Source organism: Eublepharis macularius, chromosome 5 (assembly GCF_028583425.1).
Source record: "Eublepharis macularius isolate TG4126 chromosome 5, MPM_Emac_v1.0, whole genome shotgun sequence".
In the NCBI taxonomy this organism is placed as follows: Eukaryota; Metazoa; Chordata; class Lepidosauria; order Squamata; family Eublepharidae; genus Eublepharis; species Eublepharis macularius.
Genome location: NC_072794.1, coordinates 98,956,741 through 98,973,604, shown reverse-complemented (window position 1 = coordinate 98,973,604; position 16,864 = coordinate 98,956,741). Strand labels below are relative to the sequence as shown.

General features: G+C 44.8%; 1 protein-coding gene across 1 annotated transcript in view; it reads right to left on the bottom strand.

Annotated features, from left to right (window-relative positions):
- The window catches only part of ERI3 (ERI1 exoribonuclease family member 3), a 330,943-nt gene that overhangs the window by 117,851 nt on the left and 196,228 nt on the right, over positions 1 to 16,864 (bottom strand). The window contains exon 7 of the mRNA XM_054981809.1: positions 6,926 to 7,025. Within this exon, the coding sequence (XP_054837784.1) occupies positions 6,926 to 7,025 (100 nt within the window). The remainder of the gene's footprint in view (positions 1 to 6,925; positions 7,026 to 16,864) is intronic.

Here is a 16,864-nt window from a genome sequence, read left to right as displayed (position 1 = left end):
TCGAAGACAGAGTAAGGGTACAGGATGATCTTGACAGGCTGAAAAACTGGGCTAAAACAAATAAAATTAATTTCAACAGAGATAAATGCAAAGTTCTGCATTTAGGAAGGAAAAATTAAATGCATAATTATAGGTTTAGGGAGACTTGTCTTGGCAGTAGTATGTACGAAAAGGATCTAGGGGTCTTAGTAGACCATACACTGAACATGAGTCAGCAGTGTGATATGGTAGCTAAAAAGGCAAATGTGGTTTTGGGCTGCATCAACAGAACCATAGTGTCCAGATCACACGAAGTGATGGTATCGCTCTACTTGGTTCTGGTTAGAACTCACCTAGAGTTCAGTTTTGGGCACCACAATTTAAAAAGGATATAGACAAGCTGAAATGTGTCCCAAAGAGGGCAATAAAGATGGTGAGGGGTCTGGAGACCTAGTCCTATGAGGAAAGGTTGAAGGAGCTCGGAATGTTTAGCCTGGAGAGGAGACAGCTGAGAGGTGATATGGTAACTATCTTCAAGTACTCGAAGGGCTGTCATATAGAGGATGGCACAGAGTTGTTTTCCACTGCCCCAGAAGGTCGGACCAGAACCAACGGCTTACAATTAAATCAAAAGAGTTTCAGCTAAACATCAGGAAGAACTTCCTGACAGTTAGACCAGCCTGTCAGTGGAACAGGCTTCCTCAGGAGGTGGTGGCCTCCCCTTCTTTGGATGTTTTTAAGCAGAGGCTAGATGGCCATCTGACAGCATAACTGATTCTATGAACCTGAGCAGATCATGAGGGGGAGGGCAGAATGGGTTACATCAGTGCTTAGTTCTCGTGGCCCTTCTTCATGCCCAGGATAATGCCGATCGCCACCTTGGGGTCAGGTAGCAATTTTCCACAGGCCAGTTTGTCTAGGGATCCTGGAGGTGTTTTGTCATCTTCTGGGTATGGAGCAGGAGTCACTGGGGCAGTGGGGAGGGGGGGGGGTAGTTGTGAATTTCCTGCATTGTGCAGGGGGTTGGACTAGATGACCCTAGAGATCCCTTCCAACCCTATGATTCTATGAACTGAAGCCACAAAGCTGATATGAAGGCCAGTCTGCCAGCTCCTAAAGCAAAGAATAGTGTATGACAAGATGTCATCCCTCCTTACAGACAGGCCCCTGCCTTCTGATACACATAGCAAATGCATGAACACCACAGCACATGTACGAACAGGCAGACCTGTTCCTAACCATCAGTATTAGAGCATGGGAAAGCCTCTCCAAAAATAAGCTCTACATACAGAATGAACAGGATTTGTAAGGAGAAGAAACTGTACCCTGGAAGCTTCCTATGGGGCGGGCAGGTGGACAGCTTGGTGAGAGTTAATTAGAATCTTGTCACTAAGTGAATGCACCCTGCCTGGACTCTGACAGATGCTCCCCTCTGACACGGGGGCCAGGAGACAATCCACATCAAGCTACAGCAAGATGACCCTTTTAACACAAAGAGTAAACTCACTGCACAGCAAGTTGAAGCTCATTAAAACTGTCTACTCTGTGAGCATCCCATTAACCTCCCTGTTAAAAACACGCAATCCCTCTTCTTCTCTTGCAGGCCTAATTAATGCTCAGGATCAGAAACAATATAACACCCTAACCTTCTTAGATTTCCAATCAGTAAATGAAAAGAGAGAGGGGGGAGCCAGAAAGATACAGATGCATCACCTGCACCTCACACCATATTGGCGGTTGACCCTTTCAAATAGGTAGGCTTTCCCATGAGGCTAGTGTGAGCTAAGGGGAGGCTGCCTCTGTATAGCTGGGCAGCACAATCAGGCTGCCATTTGTACTACATGCTTTGGTTGGTTGGCTTTATAAAGCATTCCGAACTTCCCCTTCATCCTGGAGGCGGCAGTTGGATTGTGTGTGCATGTTTCCTAGGTAAACACTGAAAAATATTTTGACAGTTCATCCAGTGACAACCCCCACAATGGGAAGGAGGGAGAGGTCAGCAAACTAACTGAAACCCCAAGCAGTACTCCAAACAAACAAGCAAATAATCATCAGTACAATATAAACTTGCTGAGCATTAAAGCTAAGTAGGCAAGGCCCCTTTGAGATCAGTGTCCATCTTCAGGGTGGAGAAGGCAGAATGAACATCTGTGAACCATCATTAATTGCTGGTTTAGCCCCAGAGCCTGGGCTGCTAGCACCGGCAATAATGACTTTTCTGTCACCCTGCTAGCAGTCGCCACAAAAAAGCAAGCAAGAGGATCCAATGTCATTGCAAAGCCAGTGTAGCTGCAAGGCTATGCAGCAAACCATACATAACCAGAAGCATAGAAAGCTCACAACGATTTGTATGGGAGAAAGTGGTTTCTAAGATGCACTGGACACAAACCCATTAAAGGCTGTACAGTTAATCACCACTTTATACTGGACCTGGAAGTAAATGACTTTCTAGTATGCTCTCTGGCCAGCTGTCAGAAGACGAACAGCAAAATTCTGCATCTGCTGAGGCCTCCAAATCATCTTGAAGAATAGCACATGCTACAGAAATGTATCTGGGAGGTTACCAGGAGGTTACCAGAGCAAGAGCCAGAAACACTCTTAGGCTCTATGAGCTGCTTCTTCAGGGAGAGTGTGATTGCCTCAAAAATATGTGTTTATCTCCCCCCACAGACCACAGAAGTACATCTCTTATTCAGATTCAACCTAACCTTCAGTAAGCCCGTTATATTATCCAGACAAGGTATCTACTGCTGTTCTTTGGCCTGCTAAAAAATAAAACAGAGTTCAGGGTAAGCACGATTTTATTGGACATCCTCTTCTATCAGCTACATACCGATGGAAGGTAATATCAGGGACGAGAAACAACTAAATTATATTCTGCACACTAGAAGTAATCCAGCACTGCTCTGTAGAATTAGAGATGTGCAAAAGAGCAGTTTATAAAAGTATTTGTCAGTATCAAAAGGGATTCCTTCCCAGCAATTGTTGGGAGGGTGCTGTAGAAGAACTGCAAAAGTGCATAGCCTAATGGTAGTTTTACAAATTTACTAAAATAAATAAATGAAAAGTGTAGAATTAAGGAACTGGAGGAAAACTCAGCTCCTCCCCAAATCACTACTGTCAAACAAGAAGAACAGTTGGCTCCACCCTATCTGGACCTGGCCACTAAGACAGGAGTAGAACCATTGCAACACAATACTCTCAGCTCCCAATCTCTCTGGGTAGATCAGAGGCACCATGTTTCAATTTACACTTCCGTATAAAAATCACTTGGAAAACTTAGCATATCTAGGAGTCGGCTAGACTAGAACCCTTTTTCCTAATGAACTTCCTATATGCATTCAGTGTTCATGCAAGGAAGCATTCAAACAGTTGACCCATATCTTTCATACTCCCCCCTTGAGGGATTCTCAAGAGGAGCAAGTCTGTTTTTGAACATCTGTGCCAACTTTGATTTCAGAGTCATGCAGACTCATTTTATGTTTAGTGCACCATTTTTTCAAGGAGCTTAGGATAGCATATGAGGTTCTTCACTATTCCATTTTATCCTCTCAACCAACCTGTAAGTTAGGTTAAGCTGAAAGCTTATGACTGGTCTAAGATCTCTCAGTAGTTTCATGCTAGGAGGGACTTGAACCCAGATATCCATCATTCTAGTTTAAAACTCTAACCGTTACACCACACCAACTCCTTATCCATCTTGGTTACTAATAACTGTTGGTATCTGCACCCTCCGTTCTTCTTCTTTATCCTTGTGTTTGAGCCACACTCATAAATATTAGGGCTATGAATTTCACAGCCAGGCTATGCACAGAGCTTTAGGCTGAACTGCTGATTAATCCCATCAAACACAGTGAGAAGCAAAGCAGAAAGACTGAACAGCTGCCAAATAAATATTTTTAAACATATATAAATGGTGTGAAAGAGTGGAGAAGGGTTGCTGTCTTCACTATAGACAATTACTAGAAAGAATTCTTTTCCTGTGATCTCAGAAGAGAGGGTTAGCAGGAATTGTAATACTCCTTAGCTCATCAAGGGACATCTGGGCCATAACTGGGTTCCAGTGTCCTCCTCCCCACCTGGCTCACATAACTACTCTTTCTAACTAAGCCTGCATTGAAAGCACTAACCCAAAAAGAGCCCCTTAGAAGCCCCAAGACTACCAACAAAAGCAAATTTGACCGCCACGCAAGAGCCCCTGGTCTGACAGATGGTTTAAACTCAAGTAGGGCTCTTAGACTTGCTACCCATCTTCCTTATACATCTAAAAAGTATTCAGAACTCTCAGCTCTCCTCATTACTTACTTTGAAACTGGACCAAAATGACACAGCATTGCCCCATATACACACTTGCTAAATGCAAGGTCTGTAATTTCATTCAACATTAATATTTTTACACACAGGTATGCAACAGCTCCTAAAGAAGGGCCGTAAAAAAAAAGGCATTCCAGTTTAGCTGAGGAAATAATTATTTTAACGAAACCCACAAAGCTAAGGTAAATATTAAAAGGAAATGCTTACATTTTAAATAAACAGTTTTCATAAACATTCCCAAAATGAAAATCTAGATCTAAAGTAGTAAATATGCAGGAAAGCAACAGTTAACTTTCTGTCTTAAAATGTTCTACACATGGTTAAATAAAATAAACAATAGTTTATGTTTTCAGTGTATGCCCTAGGAATTAGGCCTGTGCTTTATATACTGTCACTAGGGGCACTGCACTATTGATATTGCACTATAACAAAAGCACAGAAGGTAAAAGGAAAAGGTATAGTTTGTTAAGGAAGCATTGCCTTCATCATTCATTTTGAACATGAAAAGTTAGCCATAAGAATGCATAGCTGGTGCTGACACTGGGCTGGCTTCTTCTGAAGTGTGGATGGACTGAAGGGACATACAATCACCAAAATGCTAATACTTATGCTACGTGCATGTATAATGTAGAGCTCTGAAGCACAATATATGCATTTTAAAACCCTTTCAAACAGGTGTCCCACAAGAGGAGCCATCAATGGAATTCTTTTTTTGAGGTCCAACTGCTGATAGAGACGTCTACTACCATAGTGTATCTGGTAGTACTGCTGATAGCCAAGTGACTCACCTAATCTACCTGAAAGGCTGCAGGTGACTGACAGGTCCTGACATCATTTAGGAACCACTGTTTCAAGTTCTTTGTTAGAGTTTACAAAAATCACAAGACTCGTGAAAAGACTGAAAACCCCACATTTCAAAGCTGTTTTTCCTTTTGAGGATACGTTGAGATGGTGTGCATCTGGCACAACCCTTTAAGTAAATTCCCTTGTTAAATGGGACAGTCAGGCTCAATAATCTTGCTAAAGGGCTAACTGCTGGGATCAGAGCAGACACAGACAATGTTTAACTTCTGTGTGCTGCACCCTCAGACAACATGCATGTGTCTCATATGCCAATACTGTAGAAGCAGAATAACAGCAGCATGTACTCCCACCTTGAGGATGTTTGGCTAAAATGAAGAAGTAAAAGTTCCAGGAGAGAAAAGTAAGTTGAGAAGACTGAAGAAAATAAACCACTGTCTTTGTACTACTACCCATCAAGGCAAGCAAAACCCAAAGTCTCTAAAGATGGCACAACAAATGTACAAAGTAATTAAAAGCAGTGACAGACGATATTCTAAAGGTGTTGCTTTAGTATAGTAAGAAGAGATACCATAAACAGTCCTATAAATCACAGAGGAAATAGAGAGTTCGAAGGGGTCCCTGGCAACAAAGAAAAAGAGCTTCTCATTCACCCACTCTCTGTAACATGCGAGCTTTTCCCCACCGTACAAATACCAATTAAATAAACGTATACCTAGGCAAATCAGCAAAATTTCAAAGCTGCATCCTATCAGTGATGCAACCAGATCCATAGTTCAAAAGGAGCTTGCTAATTAAAAGCTGGTGAGCTTTAAATAATTCATCTCCTTAACTCATATTGATTTGGTAGTTTAGTGGTTAGGATCTTAAAACAATATTAAACAGCTTCCTTCAGGCTCGGGTGTCGGGTGACTTTCTCATGTTAGTCTCATGCCCTAGCAAACTTTTAAACACACAGCAACAAGAGGGAGACTGAAGATCAGGAGGCAAAAAGGAGAAGTATCTTCATTGTGGCAAACAAAAGGAGATGCACTTTCAGTGGGGACAAGAGGTTAAGTACTTAACGGGTACATATATTTAAAAAAGACAATGAACAGCGTCTATCAGCACCCTTCATCTGCATTCTCCCAGGACTTGCACTATAACCATTTCCCACAGCACACAGCCATGGCCAATCCCTAGCATACAGAGAGAGAGAGCAAATAAGAAGAATGATCCACGCTTGCTAGAGATTTTAACACATGGGCAAAAACCAGTGGAGTATTATATCCCCTGGCAGCTAAACACAGCAGGATCAGTAAAAAGCCATGACATAGTCAGAACCATACACCCAAGATAAAACACAATTAGAAAATTTAGGGTCTAAGAGTGAGACGGTCAGGCATGACATTAGAGAGCACTGCTCTTCAGAAACATCACCCTCCAATACTACTATCTTAACAACAGCAAGGAGTTAAACATCTTGGAGACTTATGAAGAGGAGATGAATCTGGATGACTGACTGAAACAAAAGATTAAGAGTACCAACAGGGAATATGTGGCCTTACTTCCTGTCAGTTCTGCCTTGAGGCAGCACCCACACCCCAATGATGCTTGAAACAGCTATTCCTTCTGCACTCAAGAGGCAGCAGGACTCCCTACCTCATATGCATAACTTCTTGCCTCTTAATTCGATACCTCCCTCAAATACAGTCAGAGGATGGTTCCCACTGACAGAGAGCCATGCAATCTGGAAAACCAAAGCTGAACAAAGGCAGGGTAGGTTCCCACAAGAACACAGCAAGTAAACCAAAATGGTAGGTATAAGTGACGAGAGAGACATATCACTGACCTATCCCACTGTGAGGTCTTCCTATGTGCTGTAGATTCAGGCCTTTGTTCATGTCTAAGAGTCCATTCTTTGGCCAGCTCCCCATTGCAAAGCTGTATGCCTAGAAAAGAAAGAAAAAGGGGAAGAAACATGTTAGATAATTGTACTGTATGAATCTCACCTGATTTATTATACTAGACCCTTCTCTGCTCAACTCATCCCTCTTTCCCCCTCCTTTTCTGTAAAACTGAGGTAAATGGGTTTCTTTCTTCTATTGCATCTGAACAAGCAAGTTCTGTCTCATGAAAGCTCATACTGGAATAAACCTTATTAGCCCATAAGATGCCACTGGACTTCTGGCCCTGCCCCCTGTTATGAAACCTCTGAAGCTCTTTACTAGAATTTGGTTGATTTTTCAATAAGTGTTTACCAGAAGCACTCACAGGTGGGAGTTGGAAGACAAAACCCCTTCAACATTCTACTATGTGCTTCCCATCCATCTCCATGCCACTCTGCAAACATAATCTCAAGCTTTGTATCCCTGCTCTGCAACAACTTAGACCTGATTAATGCCACTGGTGAACAAAAAGAACTGGTGTCTCATTTAAACTAGGCCACTATGTATGGAAAACTAAGTGTGCAATGTTGACACACCATCTTCCCAGGATACAGATCTCTTATGTTGCATTCATCTATCTAGAGGATTTTTATCCCGCCATTTCTCCAAGGTAGAGATGAGCACAAATCAAAATAGGAACCAAAATTCAAAACTAACCAGGCTGGTTCATGGTTCGTGAACCAGCGGTTCATCAGATCCCATTTCTGACGAACCGCCACGAACTTTAGGCTAGTTCATTTGGTTTGTTTTTCAGTTCATCACTGCAGACAGCCTGGAACCGATCAATCAGTTTCCTAGGCAACAAGGGATGGACTTCCTGCAGACTTTCTACTGACCCGGAAGTGGCCTTCTGCTGACCCAGAAGTGGTGATTTGCTGGCCCGGCCATGACATTTTCACGAATCAAAACAAACCGATTTGTGAACTGGGACAGGTTTTTGAAAGTTCGTGGTTCGTGAAACATGACGAACCACAAACCCTATGGTTCGGTTTTTTTCTGGTTCGTGCCTATCTCTACTCCAAGGATTTCAGGGCAGCATATATGGTTCCCCCCTTCCTATTTTATCTTCACAACTCTAACAACAACAACAACAACAATATTCAATTTATATACCATCCTTCAGGACAACTTAATGCCCACCAGAGTGGTTTACAAAGTATGTTATTATAATCCCCAGAACAAAATATCCCGTGAGGTGGGTGGGGCTGAGAGCTCCAGAGAGCTGTGACTAGCCCAAGGTCACCCAGCTGGCTTCAAGTGGAGGAGTGGGGAATCAAACCCGGCTCTCTAGATTAGAGTCCTGCACTCTTAACCACTACACCAAACAGACTCTGTCAAGTAGATGGGGCTGAGTGACAATGACTACACCAGAGTTACCCAGCAGGCTTCATGGCAGTATGAGGATTTGAGCCTGGATCTCTGAGATCCAAGTCCAGCACTCTAATCACTACACCACAATGGTTTCTTATGCATATGACCATATCACATTGGCTAGGCATGCATAACAGCTGAGCGCCCAGCTTAAATGAGACAGTGTGCATGGGCAGAAGAGCATGAGTAAACTCTCCCTGCCCATCAGCACTATGTTTCAATTGGAATTTAATCTGGTTTGTTGAAAAGGTTGTTGATTTGCTGTAGGCAGGGATCTCAGTTTATTACAAATTTCACAACTCAGAATGCTGAAAGCTCCACCTTTAGTGCAAACAGAATGATAAACATTGTGTCACGCAAATTTTAGCTGAGTATTCCCACTAACAAGTCAATCAGAGACTCAGAATCCTAGAGTCTTAATGGCTTTGATCAAACAGTGCCTTAGCCTTTTAAAACCATCATGAGGGTTACAAAGAGATTTTATTTATTTATTTATTTATTCATTCAATTTATATACCGCCCATCCCCAGGGGCTCTGGGCGGTGAACAGTTAAAATCGATAAGAACAGAAACTAAAATCATTATACAAATAATAAAACAAATTAACAAGGTGCAGTGGCAAACACTCCTCTACTGCTTCTCTCTGCTCCAGAGACAGGAGAGGAGTTTTTGATTATTGCTTAGTAACTGTTTTCTGATAATTAAAACACAATCATGTTGAGCTGTAACTTCTATTTTACACAGGGAAGGGTCGGGACTCGGGAGATACTATTTCCCTTCCATCCCTATGGCCAGAGAGTCCCTTTGTTGTTTGCCTGCCACCCCTCATGAGTAGTTTAGAGCCAAACTAAATATAACAACAAATGTGTGGTGGCCACACAATTGCAGTCACCATTTTAAACTTTTTAAAAGGGTGAAGTCTCCCTACCCCCTATACCTTTTAGTGCTGAAACAACCACAGTGGTGTGCATAGGCACCCTTGCAGCTTTTTTGGCATTTTAAAAGGTACTCCCATGGGAGGGACTCTGTGAAGGGACCTGATCAGGATCACAGCCACACAGCATTTAAAAAATACTTTTAAAAAGCAACAGCAATTGTGTGGCCACCAGATGTTCTCCCTCATGTTTAGTTTGGCTCCCAATCCCTTTTATGTGGCAAGGAAGACAAAGAAAAGATTTGCATCTGTAGGCATAGGCTTTCCCCATTATCTTCCATTCATTTTCTTAAACCGTCCAGGAGCAGCAGCTGAACGGCTTGAGACACATTTACTACTCCCGAGTCATATTTTGACTACCTGTACTATAGAAGAACAGGTGGTCACTTATTTATGAGCACTCTTTGGAGCAAGGAGAGTGCTTCTCTGGAAGGGATTTGTCTTCCCTGTTACTGGGAATGAAAAAGGAACCTGGACTAGTTCATACAGGGATGGATGGAGGAGAGACAAGTGAATTTTAGTGTGTAACATGGTGCAGCACTAAATAGATGTACAGATCTTCAGCGCCACAAAACACTGCAATAATTATCTGACAGCAGCATATCTTCTCTATCGCAAGGTATTACAGCTGTTATGCCATTGTGTGACATTAATGGTGCAAGGCTTAGCAATAGTTAGAGCTGGCCTGCCATGCAAGCCATTGTTCCCAGATGAGATCATGTCAATCCAGAGGAAAATATATCAGTAGCAGGTGCCCTTCATGTCAGAGATCATGGCTGTCACTCACCCCAGAAAGAGGCACAATGGAGATCTAAGTGGAATTTAAACTACCCGTTTCCCTTCTTGCCTAATCTCAATTTGGGGAAGATAATAGTTGAGAAGGTTTAATATTGGGGAAGCTGCTTCTGACAATGGAAGGGGGTATCGGGCCAACCCTGAGCCACATGTATCAGGGTCTAGTGGGTCCACGAACACACTGCTTCCGAAAATGAGAGAGCCCTACTCTAGGTTATAAAGACTATTCCCCAGCAATGTCAGATTGGGCTAAACTCTCACATTCACAAGACTCCTTTTCTTTTGAACCAGAAAGTATGGAACATATTTGAGAACTAGAAAATATGGAATATATTAAGGATCCTTCCACAATTCTCAGCACACTTCATAAAATGGTAGTGGGAATAGGTTCAGTGCTCTTAGGACAACATGAAAGCAATCTTAAGCAGGTCTACCCAGAAGTAAGTTTCATTTTATTCAATGGGACTTACTCCCAGAAAAGTGTTCTTAGGATTCCAGCCTACATTGAGCAAATTACTTTAAAAATCACTGTGATATTTATTGGAGGACATAATCTTGCTTTGGTTCTGTCAATGTATGTAAATTACTCACTGGATAATTATAAACCACTGCAGAAATTTCCCACACTAAGTTAATATGCTCCACCTTTAAATTACTAGTACAAAAAAATCTCCATCTCTGCTATTTTAAGTTCAATACTTACACATCTTCTTCAGCATTAATTTCTACTATTACTAATTATTTAGAGAAGCTTTTTATCAAAGCAAACATATGATCTCCGGCTAAATATAGACAAAGGCCATGCCTCCTTATTGCTCCTCCTGGATCTGTCTGCAGCCTTTGACACAGTAGACCATGCCATCCTGTTGAGGCATCTAAAGACAGAAGTGGGCATCAAAGGATGTGCCTTGGACTCGTTTAAATAATTTCTTATGGGATGGACCCAAAAGGTTGCTGCTGGAGATCAGCTGTCTCCAGAATGGGAACTATCTTGTGGGGTTCTGCAGGGCGTAGTCTTATCTCCCATGTTATTCAACCTCTATGTAAAACCTTTAGGAGAACTCATTGGCAGCTATGGAGTTGGATGTCACCAATATGTAGATGACACCCAACTCTCTATCTTGCTATCCAGGTCCCCTCAGGATGCAGTAGAAATCTTGGATCGCTGCCTGACATGTGTAGTGAAATGAAAAGTCATCCAATACAGTTTGTAATTTTCATGAACTAATTTTGTAAACAGAGTCCATCACTAGAGCATGAGGAGCGCAGAGTTGTGACCTCCAATATAGACAAACACCAGTCCTCAGAAGAGGGGTTCTAATGCTTTTGAGCCATTTGCCGATGGGATGGTGATGCAGAGCAACTTTATCAAATTCCCGTTTCGAAAATCTTCATCTCCGGGCAAATATCTGGTGGTACATTGGTCGCCTGCGCTTCAGCTCCCTCTGTGCTTTACCAAGTAGCAAAGGGGTGTGTTACTCTTCGCTACTTGGTAGAGCACAGAGAGAGCTGAAGCGCAGGCGACCAATGTACCACCAGATATTTGCCCGGAGATGAAGATTTTCGAAACGGGAATTTGATAAAGTTGCTCTGCATCACCATCCCATCGGCAAATGGCTCAAAAGCATTAGAACCCCTCTTCTGAGGACTGGTGTTTGTCTATATCGGAGGTCACAACTCTGCGCTCCTCATGCTCTAGTGATGGACTCTGTTTACAAAATCAGTTCATGAAAATTACAAACTGTATTGGATGACTTTGTATTGTGTGGCTTGCGGATATTTGTAAAATTTGAATATTTATTCTGTATTTATTAGCACATTATTTATTAACACTATTGCACTCTGGCACTTTAATATATATAAAAAGTGTAAATTATTGCCTTGAGCATTTATTGTTTTTCCCGGTCTGCATTTGTTCTAGTCAGTTGGTACCGGTGAACTCCCGTGTTTTGTTTCCATGTGTAGTGAAATGGCTAAAAACAAACAAATGGAAATTGAACCAAGACAAGATGGAAGTTATGCTTGTTGGCAAGGCAGAGATCTTAAAGGACATTGTACTTTTGATAGAGTTCGTCTGACCCTTGCAGACACAGTTAAGAACCTAAGTGTTATATTGAATCCAGAGCTACTACTAACAACAAGTTAAGGCAGCTGCAAAAAACACCTTTTACAACCTCACTGTAGCCTGGAAGATGGCTTCTTACCTCCGCATGGCCGACCTGGCCACCTGGATCCATGCTATGGTAACATCAACACTTGATTATTGTAATACACTATATATAGGCGTTCCATCTAAATTAAATAGGAGACTCCAACTGGAGCAAAACACTGCTATCAGGAGTGAGAAGGAGCATGAATATCACCCCCATTGGATACCTATCAGCTACCATGCTCAGTTCAAAGTATTGATTATCACATACAAAGCTCTTCACCGTCTTGGCCTGGCATACCTATGGGACCGCCTCCCTCCCTATGTTCTTCCACGGCAGCTTTGCTCATCTGAACAGGGTCTCCTGCAGGTGCCACCCTGAACATGGGTGAAATCAACAGCAGCTTGTTACACGGGCTTTGTCTGTGGTGGCCCTGGCTTTCTCTGTGGTGGTCCCTACCCTGTGGAACAGCCTGCCTAAGGAGGTCAGGAGAGCACTTACTCTCCTTGTTTTCCGCAAATGATGCAAAACTGAATTATTCAAAAAGGCTTTTGTATTGTAGGGAGGGGCTCTCAGATGCTTCACTAATGAGTTAAGGACCATAGACTTCACCACTATGTTGCCTTACGTACTATCTGTTGTCTTAAATAAGTGCTCCTATGAGCTATTTGTGCTTCATGTGGTCTAATGTCAGCCCTAGAATTGCTTATGTTCTCTTTCAGCATTTCTTCAACTCTATATTGGATTCTTACTAATGCTATGTCTTTGTAAAATTGTGTTTATTTACCCTATGCCATTTTTTATAGAAATGTCCTTGAAATTGACTGTACTAATCTCACACTGTGTAATCCACCTTGAGTCTCAATGAGAAAGGTGGACTATAAATGACATAAAATAAATAAATAAATAAATAAAAATGCATCATGTTGTTACAATCAAATTCCCGGAGGAACTGGAGGATATCCAGCAGAAACAAATTTTTAAAAAGAGCTAGGATGTATCAAAAGTTACAGGCCTCTATTTATTTCCTTCACTAACAGCCCTATTCTGGGGGGGGGGGGGGAGTGCACAGGAAGTAGACTGAGGGATATGCCATCATATCCCAGACTTACGCAGGTGTACTCCATCCCACGACAGTGCCCAGCCAGGGCACCACTCTGTCACAGCCTCCCACCCGCGCCCGGCTGCTGGCAGATGCAGGTATAAGTTCATTCGGCTCCCTAAGTCATTCCAGGTCTGGGAACATCTCCCACAGCAGCAGAAAGTTACACCATGAAAAACAGTGGCATAGTTCATAAGTGCCCATTTTATGGGAGAAACTTGCTTGCCCCCCCAGCCCCTGCCCCCAAGCAGCTTGGCAGAGCACAGGATGCCGACTAACACTGCTTGCACCCCCGCAGTGGCTAAGCCCCCACCCTGGCAACCAATCCATCCCCTGCACTCCCTACATAACTTCTGGTCAGGGCAGCCATGGCCTCAGGTAAGTAGGGTGGCAGCCAGAGGCCCTGCCCGAGAGCCCCCTGCCATGGGGACTTACAGCATGAGCAGAAGAGGGTCACACGGTGGCAGGGAAGGGGGGACTTGGTGAAATCTGAGGAGTTCTGTGAATTCACTCGGTGGGAGAGAGCTGAGTCCAGAATGTCTGACTAACAGCTACCACCCAAGTTCCCTTGCAGGTTATCTAACTCCCAAGTCCCAGCTTGGAGAAGGCAGAGGGCACTCTGACAGGTAAGGAGGAGCTGGCAAGGCGAATGCTCCAGATCATTCATTCACACCAGCCTCCCCTCTCCCTCACCCATGCTCCTCAAATGCCAGCCTCTGTGGTCGAGGCTTGCCGGGGGCAGGCATGGACCTTGCCCGTGAGGCAGCACAGCCCACCCCTGCCACAGAGGTAGTCGCCTGTGTAGCCATGCTCAACACAGCTGTTGGGGGGGGGGTGTTCAAGCAGCTCAGCTCTGCTGAGACTCCCTTGGCCGGGCTCCCCCCTTGGGAAGATGTGAGAGCATGGCTGCAGATCGGGGTGAGTGGGTGTTTGCTCTCTTAACTCCCCTGCAGGGGAAGCCACACAATCACATGTCTGTTTCCCTCCAAAGTTCAGATCTCCAAGCAGCCATAGGAGTGGAACAGCCAGATGTACTTTCCTGCTGGAGGGGTATCCCTCTTCTGGCTGCTGGCAGTACCCAGGATGGCGGAGCCACCGCCACTGCCCCCAGCCATTGACACCCACTTAGAACATGGCCAAGCCTCTCGCCACATGTGTGCCAGTTTCCCTTTTAGACAGGTCGCAACCCTGTCAGGGAGGCCAAGGAGTGTGGCAGTTCCAGCCTCCCCCCAATGATCCTTCCCAGCTGCCATGTGAGCCCTGCCCACAGAGCCATTCCCCAAACAGCCCACGAGTCAACCTCACTTCTGAGAAAGCAGCACAGGGAATGACTCATCTGCTGTGCTAACAGGGAAGATGGCAACACATGTCTTGACATCCTCTTTACTTTTTGCCAGTTCCATAAAGTCTTGTAAAACAATGGTTCCCTCTCTATCTGTTTACTTGTCTGTGCATGACAATAACTCCACTCCATCTCCCTGAAGGGCTACCCTTCACACCTTGGCTCTGGGTTGGGCCAAGTGGGGTGGCCCTGAAGAGGATCCAGGTGCCTCTGTGTGGCTCTGCTGCCAAATGGAGCAGGTGTCCAGTGGCACCTTGGAAGCTCCAGCCCCGGCTGGCTTCCCTCCCCCCTCAGATTCATTGCAAGGTGGGTCTTGGAGTATTGCCCCTGTGTGTCTGGCGGGGGGAGACACGGAGGACTCTCAATCTCCAACAGTGCTGCTGGCATCTCATAAGCCAGGCAGAAGGCTTCTGCATGTGGGGGCCAAGGTTAACGCCAGGGGTGTGGGGATGTGGAGTGATGTCCTGGGGCTTCTCCCATGTGAGGCCAAGACAACTCTCCCTTTTGCTCCTTGTGGAGGCAGGGATGGACTTCGGGAATCTTGCAGCTGGAATAGGATGACGGCCCCCAGAGCAGTTTTTCTGGTCTCGCAGGCCATCATTCCAGTCTGGGAGCTGTCATCCCAGGACTGGGGCATGGGTCATGAGGTCCACCACACATTCTCACACCTTTTTGATGCAGTGATGTGTTTCAATGGAGCCACTACAAGTCGATGGGCATTCGTCGCTCCCATCACATCTGATAGGCCTTCCAGCTGCTCCCATGGTTTCCAGTGGGCATTCCCGTCAGTTGTTATGGAACCCGTGCCCCACTCACCTGAAAGTAGTTGCCTCTCCAAGACCTTCGGAGCTGATCCTGAGTACAGGTGCAGTCCTCACCAGGTCCTGCCACATTTCTGGTCTCATTTTTCAAGCAGAGGAAGCATTTCTTGGAGCAGTGGGGCGGGGGGCGGGGAGTTTGCAAGCAAGTAGCGCTTCAGCTGCCAGCCTGGCCCTTGTCGGAAATGGAGGTTGGGTGAGCAGGTGGTCAGGTGCCCTGTCTACACCTTCAGTGTCTCACACACACACACACACACACACACACACACACACACACACACACACACACACAGCCAGGGCTTGTCTCAAGTTTAGGTGCCTCTTACTGTGTAGCAAGCCCAACCACAGGGCTCTCTGAGCCCTGTGCATCTGCTATCTGCGGGGCAGGGGAATAGCCCTGGCAGTTGGCGAGGGGAGACATAGCCCAGACCATGGACTGCCTATGTCTTCCCCCACCACTCATGGTCCTGTGGATTGCAGCTCCCCTCCAACTGGCGGATTCTGCCAGTGTTACCAGGGCAACTGGGAAGCATTCTCTTCTAGCTGCAGCTTCCACCCTGCACCCTGCCTGTCACTCAACAGGGCACCCTCCCTCAGCTGGGCACCTCAATGCAGTCACAGGGGTGTTGCCAGGCAGGAGGGGCAGTGTTGCCAGGCAGCAGAGATCATGGCCTGCCCATTGGCTGCACTGTTCCTTGCCCCTCGTGCACCTGTCAAGGAGGTGGCACAGCTATTGGCAGGTGCTGGTGGGGATGTCAGGGGGTGGCAGGGCGGGCACTCTTGGCAGCGGCCACACCTTCCCAGGCTCTGGTGCTGGCATAGCTAGCCTGCCAAAGTTGTTAGAGAGCTGACAAGTGGTGCTGATGTTACACTGGTGTATGGGTGCTGGTGCTAGATCAGCCCTTTGGATTGGACCATAAATAACTTAATGGAAAGCATTATTAAATCTAGAATTACCACACATTTGGAAAAATAAGCTTTGCTTGGCTTCTGGAAGCTTCTGTTCTGCCAACCAATCCTTTGAGGGTGTCAACAAAAATAGGGTGATTAGGAATTCCAAACACTTTTTGACACAGTCTATCACCAAAAATTCCCGAAGAAACACAGCAGTCATAAGATGACACATCCTCTTATTGTCAGAAACTTGTAAAGAACAGGAAGCAGAGTTACCTGAGAGAAACATGGGCTTATAAATGTTCTTAATTACTTAATTAATGAATTATAAATGGGCTATTTTCACAGTAGAGGGGAATAAGTACTGTGGTCTCCCAAGGATCTCTATTGGGACTGTAGCTATTCATAAATTAATTGGAGTCGATGGCAAATACTT